This window comes from Melospiza melodia, chromosome 3 (genome assembly GCF_035770615.1).
Source record: "Melospiza melodia melodia isolate bMelMel2 chromosome 3, bMelMel2.pri, whole genome shotgun sequence".
Classification (NCBI taxonomy): Eukaryota; Metazoa; Chordata; class Aves; order Passeriformes; family Passerellidae; genus Melospiza; species Melospiza melodia.
In genome coordinates this window covers 125,953,343-125,967,175 of record NC_086196.1, presented here as the reverse complement: position 1 = coordinate 125,967,175, position 13,833 = coordinate 125,953,343, and the positions used below count along the sequence as shown (strand labels likewise).

At 39.8% G+C, this 13,833-nt stretch overlaps 2 protein-coding genes across 2 annotated transcripts in view; both read left to right on the top strand.

Moving 5' to 3' along the window:
• Positions 1-11,283, top strand: part of MDN1 (midasin AAA ATPase 1) — a 92,168-nt gene extending 80,885 nt beyond the window's left edge. Inside the window, exons 90-102 of the mRNA XM_063153010.1 lie at positions 522-683; positions 1,082-1,183; positions 1,334-1,535; positions 1,987-2,157; positions 3,596-3,753; positions 5,241-5,330; positions 5,691-5,806; positions 6,426-6,600; positions 7,228-7,301; positions 7,395-7,509; positions 8,146-8,209; positions 9,409-9,551; positions 10,910-11,283. Of these exons, the coding sequence (XP_063009080.1) occupies positions 522-683; positions 1,082-1,183; positions 1,334-1,535; positions 1,987-2,157; positions 3,596-3,753; positions 5,241-5,330; positions 5,691-5,806; positions 6,426-6,600; positions 7,228-7,301; positions 7,395-7,509; positions 8,146-8,209; positions 9,409-9,551; positions 10,910-11,098 (1,761 nt within the window). The 3' untranslated portion in view covers positions 11,099-11,283. The remainder of the gene's footprint in view (positions 1-521; positions 684-1,081; positions 1,184-1,333; positions 1,536-1,986; positions 2,158-3,595; positions 3,754-5,240; positions 5,331-5,690; positions 5,807-6,425; positions 6,601-7,227; positions 7,302-7,394; positions 7,510-8,145; positions 8,210-9,408; positions 9,552-10,909) is intronic.
• A 621-nt stretch (positions 11,284-11,904) lies between these two features.
• LYRM2 (LYR motif containing 2) lies at positions 11,905-13,424 on the top strand. Its single transcript, XM_063153008.1, has 3 exons — positions 11,905-11,968; positions 12,118-12,258; positions 13,015-13,424. The coding sequence occupies exons 1-3, from the start codon at positions 11,924-11,926 to the stop codon at positions 13,093-13,095; spliced, it is 267 nt and encodes an 88-aa protein (XP_063009078.1). The 5' UTR covers positions 11,905-11,923; the 3' UTR covers positions 13,096-13,424.
• The last annotated feature ends 409 nt before the right edge of the window (positions 13,425-13,833 follow it).

Here is a 13,833-nt window from a genome sequence, read left to right as displayed (position 1 = left end):
TGCCCCAATCAATCTAAATTCCTTTGCAAGGGGCCTTTTATCCTCCAAGAGAGGATAAAAGCACCTCCCAGTTTGTATCAGCAAGCTTGCTAATGGAACATTCAACTCCTGTATCTAGATCATTGATAAATACATTAAAGAGGACTAGTCCTGGAGCTGAAACCCAAGGAACTGGTGACTGTCACGAGATGAAATCTCATTCACTACAACTATTTTAGCCCTAGAATCCACCCAGCATACTGTGAATCCACTCATCCCACAGCTGGACAACGTGTCCAAAAGGATGCTGTGAGGGACACTATCAAAAGCCTTACTAAAAATCCAGAAAAACTACATCCACTGCCTTCTCTTCATGTGCTAAGCTGGTGACCTCATCACAGAAGGGCTATCCAGTTAAACGGGCCTTTCCCTTTGTTAGGCCATCCTGACTGTGTCTTACAACTGTATTTGTCTTTAAGTGCCTTTCAGTAACACACAGTTCTCAGTGTTTTTTAGAATGTTAAAATAATCTGTTATTTCAGGAAGAGGAGGATAAAGGTAATTCAGAGATGGATGAAGAGATCCCTGAGGCCGAGGAAAGAATGGAGCATGAAACACAAGGGCAGACTGGGCAAGAAAATCTGCAGAGTGACAGTGCTGTTGAGCTGGCTGGAGAGGCTTCAGAAAGAGACCAGTCTAAAGAGGTAAATTATGTGGAAGTGTTGGAGTTAAAAATGCTAAATTTGGTAATTGTGTTTTCACAATGCTAAATTGTGTTTTCAAGTTGAAATCAGGGAACTGCTGCCATAGTTTTTAAGAACTGTATATAAGACCTTAGTTTATACCAGTTGTAAATTCACTGAAAAAAAACGTAAAGACCATGTAGATACCCAGCACTTTCACTGCTGTAAAGATAAGTTTAGGATAATTGTTGAACTGTAGAAGTGGCTTGTCTGCTCTCCATAAGAATTATACTTGCAGTTATGAGCCATTGGTCATTCAGAACAGAAAGTAGCAAAGCACGGCAGTTTAACATCTGGAGTTTGTTTACAGTAGTTTTTCTATTTTTGGTTACACTTGAAATTTATTTTTTTTCTTTCAGGAAAGTGGAACTGGAGCTTCAAGTGCAAATCAGTCAGAAGGCCATGAATCCACACGCATGGCCCGGATGGCTTCTCAGAAGCAAAGCATAAAAAATACGCAGGTTGGTCTCTTCTTTTAAATTTTTGTTTAAATGTCTTAATATTGACCAGCAAATAGTCAGGACTCAGTTTCTCCTTGTCAGAGCACAGTTCTCATTAGTGGTGGGTTACACCTCTCTGGAAGTTCATGGTGTTAATTTGTTCCTTTTCAGAGTTTCAAGAGGAAACCTGGCCAGGCAGACAACGAGCGCTCGATGGGAGATCACAATGAATGCATCCACAAGCGACTGAGAACCATGGAATCCAGCAGTGAAGCAAAGCAGGATGCAGCTCAGCCTAAACAAAATGTGGAGGAGGCTGATGCATTTGAACATATTAAACAAAGCTCTGAACACTATGATGCACAGACATATGGTACAGTGGGATTTCTGGGGGTAAAGAGTTGTCATTGCAGAATCAAATCGTGAAACACTTGTTTTTGCTGTAGTTTCCCCTGTTTGCTTTCTTAAGTTATCTTGCTTTGGTTAAAGGTGCCACACCATTTCACTACAATAAATGCTACTGTGCAGTCAGACTCTAACCAACAGTAACACTTCTGAAAATACTGATTTTGACTTTAAAAATAAATTTTATCTTAATATCTTTACAATCTATTCTTTTCAAATCTTACTTCAGCTAATCAAGGCAACAGCTTACTGACATAACACGGCACACCAGAATGAAAGATCAAACAGAGGTTTGAGCCTCAGATCTCTTCTAAGTTCACTGAAATTGATACACAGTGGCCTCAGAATGCTATTTTTTTTTTAACTGTACTACCTCTCCTTCCACTTTCCTATTCACAAGTGTTGTTGTCTTTGTGCAGATGTAGCTAGCAAGGAGCAAGAGAAACCTTTTATGCCTTCTGAAGAGAAGGAAGAAGGAGACTTTGAAGATGCAGCAATGGAAACAGAAATGGAAGATGAGGATCTCAGAGCAGTAGACACTGAAGAGCTGAAACCAGAAAAAAAGAAGTCTAATGCCACTAAACCTTCTGGTACATTAACTTGTAAAGCATTCTAAATGCATGCTGATATGGATCTTTAGATGTATATGTAGGTATTAAAATTTGCATGTAGTAGATATGTTTCATAAGGCTGAATGCCTGCTCTAAATTGATTCCTCTGCAGCAGTATTCTTACTTCTGCCCAGTAACCAGCATTAGCCTTTGCTAAACTGATTGAGAGAGAGGTTTACTGCTTTCTTTCAAGTTAATGGTCTCTAATCTTTATCCACCACTTTGAAGAAATAAAAAGCAAACACTTCCCTGCTGTTCAACACAGTGCCAATTCACTTAATTAATTGGCATTTAACAATGCATTCCAGTGTCACCACCATCAGCACCACAAAACTCAACTGTTTTATGTATAACTTCTGGCAAAAAAAAAAACAAAAAAAAAAAACCAGCAAGAAGTTGAGGAGCTGGTCTGAACAACATCTGGTGAGGTAGCACCAAACTCTCACTGCCTTCTTTCTGAAGTGGGAACAAAACTGAGCAGCTAACAGCAGTAGTTGGTAGACAAGGTAGGTCTGACTTGTCAGCCACACACCCCACCCTGCCTTCAAAAAAAAAGCTAGGTAGAAGTATCTCTTGCCAATTGCAATAGAAATTGTAATTTTGATGAATCTAGGTAAATGACATCATAGATTGGAATTTTGAACAGATTTCTTCTTGAACAACAGAAAGCATGGCTGGAGAGGGGAGACAAGTTTTACAAGCTTACATTCTTGCCTCCCACTCCCTTGAGCTTTAATCACTTAGATCTCTTGCTAGACTCTATTTATGGTACAGATGTGCATGTACTCAGTCTACTTGTTTTTCCACATGATTCTCTAACTATGTTTGGAAAAACTGGTCTTTGAAATGTCCTACAACATCATTCTTTATCTCCTTTAGAATAGTTCTTAAGAAATTAGTTGTTAAATATCATAGTACAGTAGAAACAGTAATGAAACAAACTCTCTAGTCCATTCCTTTATTTGTAAATTGATTTTTGATTTATAAAAAGCTGTTCTATAAAAAAAATCAGAGAGTAAAAGATCAGCAAAGATTTTTAATGATGGTTTTCTGACTCCTCATATGACTTTATACCTCCTATCATTCTGTCATAGAGACTATGAGAGTCAGTAAGTTTACTTCACCATTGGAACTGTCAGGTGTCAAATATCTGTTAACTATTACTTTGTTTGGCGAGAAGTTTACAAGATAGAAAAACAATTTGCATTAGGAAATGCATGGTTTTCTGTTCCAGTGAGTTGCAAGATGTATTCATCCCATTCCTAGAATTAAATGTCTTAAAATTTGTCACTTCTTTTAGAAGGAAATGTCAGCTGCAGTACAAAGCATATGAGATGCTCTGTGAAAGAGACAGATACAATATTGTTTCTTGTATTATGTTGACCCATGAAGTCAGTAATTAATTTTGTGATTGTAGGACCAAGTGACATGGAGCCAGAGCTCCAGACTTTTGAGTCAGAGGATGTCAGTGACTCTGCACCAGAAAAACTACCAAAGGTGGCTGAAGAGAAGCCAGAGAGAAGCAAGGACTCGACCATACACACAGCCCACCAGTTCCTGATGGACATTCCCCAGGTAGGATACCCAGTCTGTCTTCTTTCAGCTACAGCAGGAGAAAGCAATGGTTTTGTTTGACCTGTATTAATGAAACTCTGTGAATGCAAAAGACTAGAATTTCTTTTTTCCAGCCAATTCAGTCATTATACATTAATATAATACTTCTTTATAACAGCTGATTGTAGGTATTGTAGAATCTTTTTGAGCTTTTTATTAATGTCTCAATCCAAAAATACCATGGCCTAGAAGATCCTAGAGCTTGCTGTAGCATAGTTTTCCAGTGCAAACTTCTGTGAAAAAGCACATTTTATCATGAAGACCTATGGGATAGAAGCAGTTGGTGGGGGATAAGCAGTTGATAAAATATAAATATTTTCAGTGTGTGGTTTTTTTTTAGAAGGATTGACCTTTCATTCTTATAGTATGGTGTCCTAAGTACATACTTAGAGCGTGCTATTTTACTGTTTCTGTGCATAACACAGAAAGGATTGTGTGCCAGCTGCACTCAGTATTTCTACCCTAATGCCAAGTGTTTCAGCTTTTTGGAAAAAGGCTGCTGAGTGCAAGTATTGTCATGTTGTCAGAATAATTGTGGCTTTGAACTTTGTAGGTTTTTTCCAACTGGCATGCAAAATGTGGAACAGGAGAGGGAGCTCTTGCAGCGCCATTTAAAGGGGAAGGGAAAGAGGCAGCTGGGGGAAAAGTGCAGCTTCTCAGCTTTCAGCAGAAGGAAGAAGAGAGAAATCTGCTCCATTTCTGTTCTTTCTCCCTTCCTTAAATGTGCAGCTGGTGACCAGTGGGACAGCTGCTGCTTCTTGAGGAATGAGAAGTTACTGGGACTATTGAGCTTGGAGTCATGGGCTTATTTTCCTTAGTCTGTAAGCCTGCAGGTTATACAGACCATGTATTGCTATTTGGCCAAACTGGGGGTTTGTAAGTCAGGGACAGAGGCTGTCACTGAAAACAGAGGCTGTCACTATTGGGTGTCCTTCAATAGAATGGCTTATCAAATAATATTTGGTGCCAGGTAACAAGGATGATGTCATTCAATCTTCAAGTGGTTTCAATGAAGCTTGTATAAAAATATAACTAAGTGAAGTGTACTCTTGTTTCCAAAGATACTAGTTAGGTCTATTGTTCAATAGTTTGGTCTCCATTATGCTGTTGATAAATCTGGTGTTTGTCAAGATAATTTCATTGATTTATCTTGAAATTCTATATTTTACTTCAGTGTCATTATCATAGATGTTCCTAGCTTTGTTTCTATGTTGATTAAATCGCATAAGGAGATATTTGTGGGGAGGTGTTTATCCTTCATGTACATAGAAGCTCTTAAAAAAACGTGGAGATTTAGAATCTTCATTGAGGTATTTGGGCTTTTTTTTTTTTGTTTATAAGAATGAGGACAATGCATTTTACTTTCTTTATAGTTTGCTATGCTTTGGGAATCACCAGATGTGTAAACTTAATTTTCTGTCTCATAAAATTTGTAACTCCACTTCTAGCACATCATTAGAGATCCTGAAGAGCTAAGAAAGGAACTTGAAAGGCAATTGGAAGCTTGGCAGACACAACAGCCTGGAACTCCAGAGGAGGTTCGTGACCTCATTTGAATATAAAACTGTCATAAGAATCCTTCATTGCATTATTTCATCTTCTTTTACTGCTAAAACATTGAGGAATCCAAGCAGGCTGGAATCACATTATATAGATACTGTTTTTGTGGTTACATTTACCTTACTTTAAAAAGCATGCTACATTATTCTTGAAGCAGGATGCTGTTTCAGATCTTGTTTTGAATGTGAATGCAGATTGTCATGTGAGGCACCCTCAGTTTTAGCTGATTACTGCCTTCCGCTTGGTGCACTGTGGTTCAGTTTCTTTCTTCAGACAGTGCTCCCCCTCTTGTTTTGTTCTTTCATAATTCACTTTAATTTCTTTGTGTGATGTTGTAGGAGAAGGAAGCAGCACAGCTGTGGCAGAAGTATTTAGTACTGACAGCTCCTCTATCACAGCAGCTTTGTGAACAGCTGCGACTCATCCTGGAACCCACTCAGGCTGCCAAGTTGAAGTAAGTTGGGTTTTTCTGAGGCTTCTGATTTCTTTAAACTCATGGGTTTGGGGCACTTTAACCTCTGTAAAACTGCAGCATTATGTCATTCTTGCATTAGAGAAATTATTCCTGTTTGCAAATGCCTTCAATTTCCTTGTACAGGAACATTAGGTTATTTTATGAAATGCAAACATGATATAGTAGTTGGCACCCACCCTAAGGATATTGCCTTCTACTTTTTTTTTCCTCCTGAGCAACAGGTGATTAATGAACTTCACCATTTGAAGTTAAGTCAAAGATTATGTAAAATGTCAAAATGTTTTACGTTGTTTATAACATTAAATGATTATTTTTTAAAGAAATATAGACTTGTTTCAAACTGGTGGAATGTAAATTCAAGGTCTGCCTTCCATTTTAGGTACCTGGAAGTGAACTTCTTTTAAAACACTGAATATCCATCTTACATTAAAAATGTGGGGATATTTTCATCTATAACAAAATACCAGTATTAAAACTACTAATATTTGTTGTATTTAAAAGAAAACTATTTCATGGCTATGCTGCATAGGACATGGATTTCCAGAATGAGATACCTGCTGAGAACCCCTGTCACTGTGTCTGTTTTCCCAACTTTCAGGGGAGACTACAGAACTGGCAAGAGGCTGAACATGCGCAAAGTGATCCCGTACATCGCCAGTCAGTTCCGAAAGGACAAGATCTGGCTGCGCAGGACCAAGCCCAGCAAACGGCAGTACCAGATCTGCCTGGCTATTGATGATTCCTCTAGTATGATTGACAATCACTCTAAACAGGTGATTAGAGTGGCTCCTTGGGAGGAGCATGGAGAAACCACCTGTCATTGATGTGTAGTTGCTGACTTGTTTCATACGGGGCTGGTGGCTGCTGGAAAGTCTGATGATTCCAAAGCACCTATTTTTCCAGTCCATGTGCTTGAACTCTTGTCACTTCTTGCCTGAGAGAATTATTAACATAAGATCAGTGAAAACTAGCTGAAAGGATAAGCTGTTAAGTTTGGTAGAGGTGTACATATCCACTGTAAAACCACTTGCTGTGGCCTACAAAAGTCTGAAACTTCCTTATCTGGCAGTTCATTGGAGCACTAAATACCCATTCATCATAGACCACTTGTAGGATTTTTATTAATTAAAATGGTGTGTTTCCTTCTGAACAGTTACTTATTTATTTCATTAGGCTACGTAAAGTGGTGTCTCTAAATCAGTCAGCTGAAGCCCTCAAGCAGAACTAGTGTATGTTTATTGCACTGACTGTCTTACATAAGATAGGCCAGAAGGATAGCCAGTCTTTTCAATTCTCTTTCTAGATGATAAAAAATAATTTCAGTAATATTCTTCATACTTAATACTGGGCTTTGAGTAAAACGTTGACTATGCTTTTGATGCAACTTTTTTCTTTAACAGCTTGCATATGAATCCCTGGCAGTTATAGGAAATGCTCTGACTCTTCTAGAAGTGGGACAAATTGCTGTGTGTAGGTAAGTTTATTTGAAATCTTAACTTTTCTTCAGTACTTCAGAGCAGAATGTAAATACCAGTTTCCTGCTCTAATTTTCTCCTGTTCTCTGAAGCTTTGGAGAGACAGTTCAGCTGCTGCACCCATTCCACGAGCAGTTCAGTGACCAGTCAGGGACACGGATACTGCGTCTTTGCAAGTTTCAGCAGAAGAAAACAAAAATAGCCCAGGTACACAAAAATGCCTCTAGGGCAACAGGTTTACCAATCTTTTCCAGACAAGATATCAGCAGCTTCATTATCACTTTGTAACACTTACTAGTTTTTTTGTATTTGAGAGTCTGATAGCAGGTTAGATAACAAAGAAGTAAAATGGTCATAACAGAAAGAGTGTTTTCTCACTTTTAGTTCTGATGTATACCACTTTTAAGTATAAAAAAATCTTTATTGAGTCTTTAAAAGTATTTTGGGTACTGTTGATGTTCTTAATATTAATGGGGAGTATTAAACTAGATAAGTCTGTTTCAGGCTGAAGCCAAAGAAGTTCAACCTAGAAACAGGATGTATATTTTCAAAGAAGCCATTAATCTCATTAGCAGTGTACTGTGTTGATGGCTTTGCTAGTCTAGTATTGGGGAAAAAAATAATCTGTTTGAAGGCTCTCTGAAGATTCTTTAGTTCAAAAATACTTAATAAATTTAAAGCTGGAGTTAATACAGGAAAATGCTAAGACCTGTATCTGTGTTACGTGTTCAGACTGTCTTAGCATTTAAAAGAGAGAAAGCTGTTCTTTAGAAATGTTTTCATTTTTAAGTTTATTATTTTTAAGATGAGATAACTTGATTTTCGTACCTATTTCCTCTGCAGTTTCTAGAATCATCAGCAAACATGTTTGCTGCAGCACAGCAGTTGTCTCAAAATATTAATCCGGGTGAGTTTTTAGTGTTACTGTGCTTGTTGCCATGGCAGCGGAATGCTCACTACAGTCCCGATGTAGGATCCTGCCAGGAAGACTCCTAGGACTGAAACATCACTTGCATTGGGGCTTTGGGTTTTGCTTTGTCAAAAGCAATGTTTTGGTAAAATTTAGCTCAAAACCCAGGTGACACCTACTTCATATTTGTCAGTAAGTCACTAAAATTTAGTGTAAGACTTTTTGAAAAAGCACACATTACCTGTCTGCCTTTACCTCCTGATTGCAGACTGTGTTAAGGTGTAGACAGTGCCAGCTGGGAGCATGGTCCAGCTTCCTAAGGATCCTCACTCTCTAGACACTTCTGCTCCTGCTTGAGAGCTTGAGTTCTCTGGGTATCCAGAAGCACATTGCTCTGAGGAGGGAATTTGCCTCCTACCTGCCTTTCACTGTCCTGCAACTTTAGGTCACGAGCTGCTTTTTTTTTTTCCAAGAAAAGCTGGAAGACTGCTTGCCTCATGTCTGCCCCACAGTTAGTCTAAAAGATTGCTCTGTGATAGTTAAATGCTTGTCATGGTGGCACTTGTATTTTTATAAGTTCTTGTTGTTGAAGTACTCAAAAAACTGGACAGTCTGGGATTTATAATCCACAGCTGCTTTGCCACAGGGTGGCCAGGGTGTCACAATATTCTGAGAGGGAGCAGCATCCAGTTCTGTGTAAACTAGGTGGGGATGGAGCAGCAGTCAGCTCCTTAGGATTAGGGAGATGGCAAGAGAAAAGGCTGTAGGGTTCATCACCTCCTTCTGTGAAAAGACAGTCCTATCACATCTGGGGCCTGTCTACAGAAGTGTGTTCTGCATCCCCCTGTAACAATTAGGGCTTGCATTCCTGACTATAATTACTGTGATTTTATGTGTAATTAAATACATAACTTAAAATGTGCCTCTAGAGGGATATATCTGACTCTAGGGACAACTTGGGTCAAGTAACATGTCTTCAGAAATGGGAACCCAGCATGAGTGTGATGCATGATGTTTCAGGAGGATTACTTCAGACTAATTGGACTGACTTGACAGAATTCTATTTGAGGAGTTAATATCCTTAGGAATACTCCTTTTTCCATTATACCAGCAGGCCAAACAGCAAAATAGGGGGTTTTGCCTTTTAAATGTTTTACTCTGAACTTACTGGAGTTTGAAATGTTCTTTGTGCTCAGAAACAGCGCAGCTGCTTTTGATTGTGTCTGATGGAAGAGGCCTTTTCTTGGAAGGCAAGGAGCGGGTGACAGCAGCAGTGCAAGCAGCTCGGAGTGCCAATATCTTTGTTATTTTTGTAGTGTTGGACAACCCTAATTCCCGGGTAAGTGAACAAGGGAGAAGTATTCAACTGCAGTGAATGAGAAACTGATACAAATCCTTTTCCTGTCTTTTATAGTGCCATACAGTTACCTTATCTTCTGTAGAGGTCAGAGATACTGAGCCCAAGTGCAGTTTTCCATGTCTGTCAGATCTAACATTTCTTCCTACTGTGCTTTTTATCTTTTGTGTTTTAAAAAAGCCCTCTCTGCTTCCATGCCACAGAAAGGCCGAGAGCTCCCGTCTTCAAACGGAATGCTTGTAGCTCTTGGCCACCAGGGAAGCAGCTGGCAGCTTGACAGATTTGGAGTTTGAGAGATGCTTTGTTCCATCTCAGCTCTGATTCAGCTTGATAATTTCTGACAGCAGTCCCCAATTGACATGACAGCTGGAGCCAGTATGAGATTAAACATTAGACAGAAGGGAGTGTGTGAGAGTTATTTAGTGCCTCTGTTGGGAAAGCTGAGTCCTGCATCTGGTAATGGGGGAAGAAAACTTGATTTATCCTTGGTTGGGAGGCTGAAATATCTGGGAGTGTTTCAGGAAGGCTCTGTAAGGCAGTAAGTGAGCAAACATAAGCCTGATAGAGAATTATGTGGTAAGGACTCTTAATTTTGTTGTTTGTGTTTTCTTCCTGTATCTTTATTTTTGCATAGAACTCATCTGCTATATTTACTGTTGAAAAACTAACAGTTCTCTTGCTGACAAACAGCTGAAAGGTTCTGATGAAACCTGGCTGTAGTATCAAGTGAAAATTCTGGGTGTCTTTTTCATAAGCTTTTTTTTCTGGGTAAAAAAAGGTATTTTCCATAACCTTTATTAATTTCTGAGCTGCTACACTGAGCAACTGAGAAGTTACTTTACAAGAAGCACAGCTGGAGTTTAATCTGCTTTTTGTCTTTGTAGTATTTGCTGAAATACTGTGAAGTTGCTAAAGAATCTTCTGTTAGAGCACTGCACAAATATGAATTGAACTCAGCACTAAAGAGCTTACAGACTCTTGGGAAGGCATCAAATTAATGAAACTAAAGTGCCAACAGTAAACGCAAATTGTAATATGCTAAGAAAAGACAATTTATTTACAGAATTTGGTATTGCAGAAGCTTAAGCTTAGTCCCTTCTAGCCTATAATTCGTGGATTAGTACTCTTTTATCTAAAAGGGCAAAAGAATGTAACTGATTAATGTTCAGCTTTTGCTCTGATTTACCACTGAACACTTAGAGCTTTTAATCTTAAAAGTATTTTATTAACTTTTAATCTAAGGAGAAGAATTATAAGTACTTAGAAAATAGGGTAAATTCTATCAGTGATCATAGAATATGTGTGTCATTTAGTAGTAACATCAGCACTTTTTTTTACAGGATTCTATTTTGGACATTAAAGTACCTATATTCAAAGGACCTGGAGAATTGCCTGAAATCAGGTCTTACATGGAAGAATTCCCATTCCCGTTCTACATGATCCTTAGAGACGTGAACGCGCTCCCAGAGACTCTGAGCGATGCCCTCAGGCAGTGGTTTGAGCTGGTGACTGCCTCTGACACTCTTTAGGCTTTGTAGACAAGGTCAGACCTGACTGCTGCTGCTGAAATACAGAAACTACATTTCATGGGAGGGCTCATAAAGCTCTTCCTGACTGGGATTATCCTGCAGGAGCTGCCCTGGAGCAGAGACTGTGTAAGAACAGAATGGTTTGGGGGCATCCTCCCAAGGTATCAGAGGACAGTTATGCAATGGGGAGAAACACAACAAACATTTGTAATATTAACAGAGGTAATATTATTCCTGCCGCTCCCTCCCTGCCATAAGTAAAACCAGTCTTGTTCCTAGGAAGGCATTTCTGCATTGGAAGTTGAGGTGTCTCACAAATAAAGCCTTTTCCAGCATGACCCATGTGGAGGTGCCTCTGGGAAGGAAGGAGTGGGGGAGCAGGAGAGGCACATGTTTTTAATCAACCAAAAAAAAAAAGTACTTGAATACTTGAAACTGTTCTGCGGTTTTAACATATCCTTTTTAATTATTGCCGATTTTTGCCTGACGATAGCAGCATGGAGTTTTCTGAATCACGCCATACGCTGATCCCTGCCTTACCACTTTACACTGTGAAGTTTGCCCCGTCCGAGGCAGGCGTTGGGGATGTTTCATAAATCACGGACGTGATTTTTCATTGCAAAAGCTATGCATCTTGTATCGTCTATACTAATAAAGAGAGGTACCACTCTTTGTAATTACGACGTCTGCGCCTTGAATTGATCCAAGCTGAAACAACCCGGCCTGGCCGTGAGCGCTGCGGCGACGCAGGAAATGGCGGCCTCGGCCCCGCCCGCGCGGGGCGGGCTCGGCGGCCCCGTGGCGGGACAGGGGCGGAGCCGCGTCATGGCCGCCGGGCGGCTCCCGCCGGCCGCGCTCACCCTCAAGCAGGTACGGGGCACGGGGGCTCGGGCAAGCTGCGTCCTGTACAAACGATGGGGAACTCTGCTTGTTTAAATACCCCTCAAAACAAAGCGCCGAGGGCGCAGCGTGCAGCAGTGCCCTGGGGCGGCGGGCAGACTTCCCTCTCTCCTTGGCAGTTCCTGAGGCGGCAGCAGGTCCTTCAGTTGTACCGCAAGATCCTGCGGGCTATCCGGGAGGTCCCTGCTGAGCAGGATCGCCGCTACTTAAGGGACTGGGCCAGAGAGGAATTCAAGAGAAATAAGGATGCTACAGAAGAGGTGAGGATTGGGAACCCGCCACTCTGATCGCCTGGCCTCGGGCATGGTCACTGCACTGTCCTGTGTCTTGGGGTTTGTTTTGTAGGTGTCGCTTCCGGACTGGTGAAAAGTCCCCTGCTACTGTTTCCTCATTAATGTGAAGAAATAATCCAGCATCTCTAAATATTATTCCCCCCCTCTAAGCAGTAGTAATGTTTCTCAAATTTCCAGAGAATAATCTGGAATTAAAAAAAACAAAAAAAAAACAAATGCTCTACTTACTCAAATCACAGATTAGGAAAACTGTGTATATATATGGTAATTAACATAAACTTAGTAACAGTTAAGCTTTTTATAGCTTTTTTCTTCTTTTTTTAGCTTAAATTTAACCTATATTTAAGCAGAATACAATCAGATGGGATGGTTAAGGATAATGATGCAAGTTTGAAATGCAGAAGTCTTCACATTTCTTGTACATATCCTGTCCTTTGCTTCCTCGTTCAGTCCCTCTTCTAGCCAGTGCCCAAGGAATTGGTGGCTGAACTATGCTGACAAAGCCTTAGACCCTTAGATAATGTTGAGAGAAACCAGCATCTGCTGTGTAAAACCCTCTCCATAATGCTCATGTGCTGGTCTCACTACTGGCTTGCAAAGGCGATGCACACACACAGGCACATGTTATTGAATGTATTTTAATGCATTAAAAGTCTTTGTGCTTGTGTAAAACCCATGCTGTGTACAGACATACAGTTCACTAGATTCCATTCTCTTTTACAGGATGCCATCAGGATGATGATTACTCAAGGCAACATGCAACTTCAGGAACTTCAGAGAACACTTAAGCTGGCTAAATCCTGATCTTCATTTTGTTGACAGTTTAATTTTTATTTATTGCAAATAGACACAGTGTTTTTTCCAGAATGTGGTTACAATGATAGCCTTTGCTGGCAACCTGGTGATGTTTGAAGGGGAAATCTACCAGAGTGAGGGTTTTGGTTTTCCCCCTTCCTCAATCCATTTCTCAGTTTTGCTACCCTCAGAAGTGGAAATCACTTGAACACAAAGGACATTAAAGAACTGCATGGATGATGTACCATGTGCTGCAGGAAAAGCAGAAAGCACCAAAAATTGCAGTTAAACACCTGTGTTAATGCCAGTGCAATGGAAAATAAATATATGCCAGATTATTTTGTCTACTTTTTACTGTGGTGGCTGTAATTGGTAATATTCTCAGTGACAGCTGTTCATGTACTATACCAAGGATTTTCACCAAAATTTGTGATTAAAAAAAGAATTTGGGATATATTGGCCCAGAACAAACAAACATTAAAAAATGTTTTGTGTGTAGATGTTGATTTTCAGTAGTAGCTGAATAAAACTTAAAAGGAGAGGTCTTTATTTATGAAAATGGGAGATTTTAGCCTCAGAGATGTTTATTACCAGATACCTTCAAACTAGTATTTAAAAGTCAATATATAAAGAAAAATTACAGGTGAAAAATACTAACTGCAAAAGTTATTTGTGTATTCAAATGTTATACTACTTTACTTCTAATTGTTAGCTTGCAACTGTTCTCACTTTCCTTGAGCTGTGGTG

Excerpts from the sequence above, each read along its gene's own strand:
- LYRM2 (XM_063153008.1), top strand. The coding sequence starts at position 11,924 with ATGGCCGCCGGGCGGCTCCCGCCGGCCGCGCTCACCCTCAAGCAG. Across the intron at positions 11,969-12,117 it reads CCGCGCTCACCCTCAAGCAG|TTCCTGAGGCGGCAGCAGGT; the intron begins GTACGGGGCACG and ends TCTCCTTGGCAG. Across the intron at positions 12,259-13,014 it reads ATAAGGATGCTACAGAAGAG|GATGCCATCAGGATGATGAT; the intron begins GTGAGGATTGGG and ends TCTCTTTTACAG.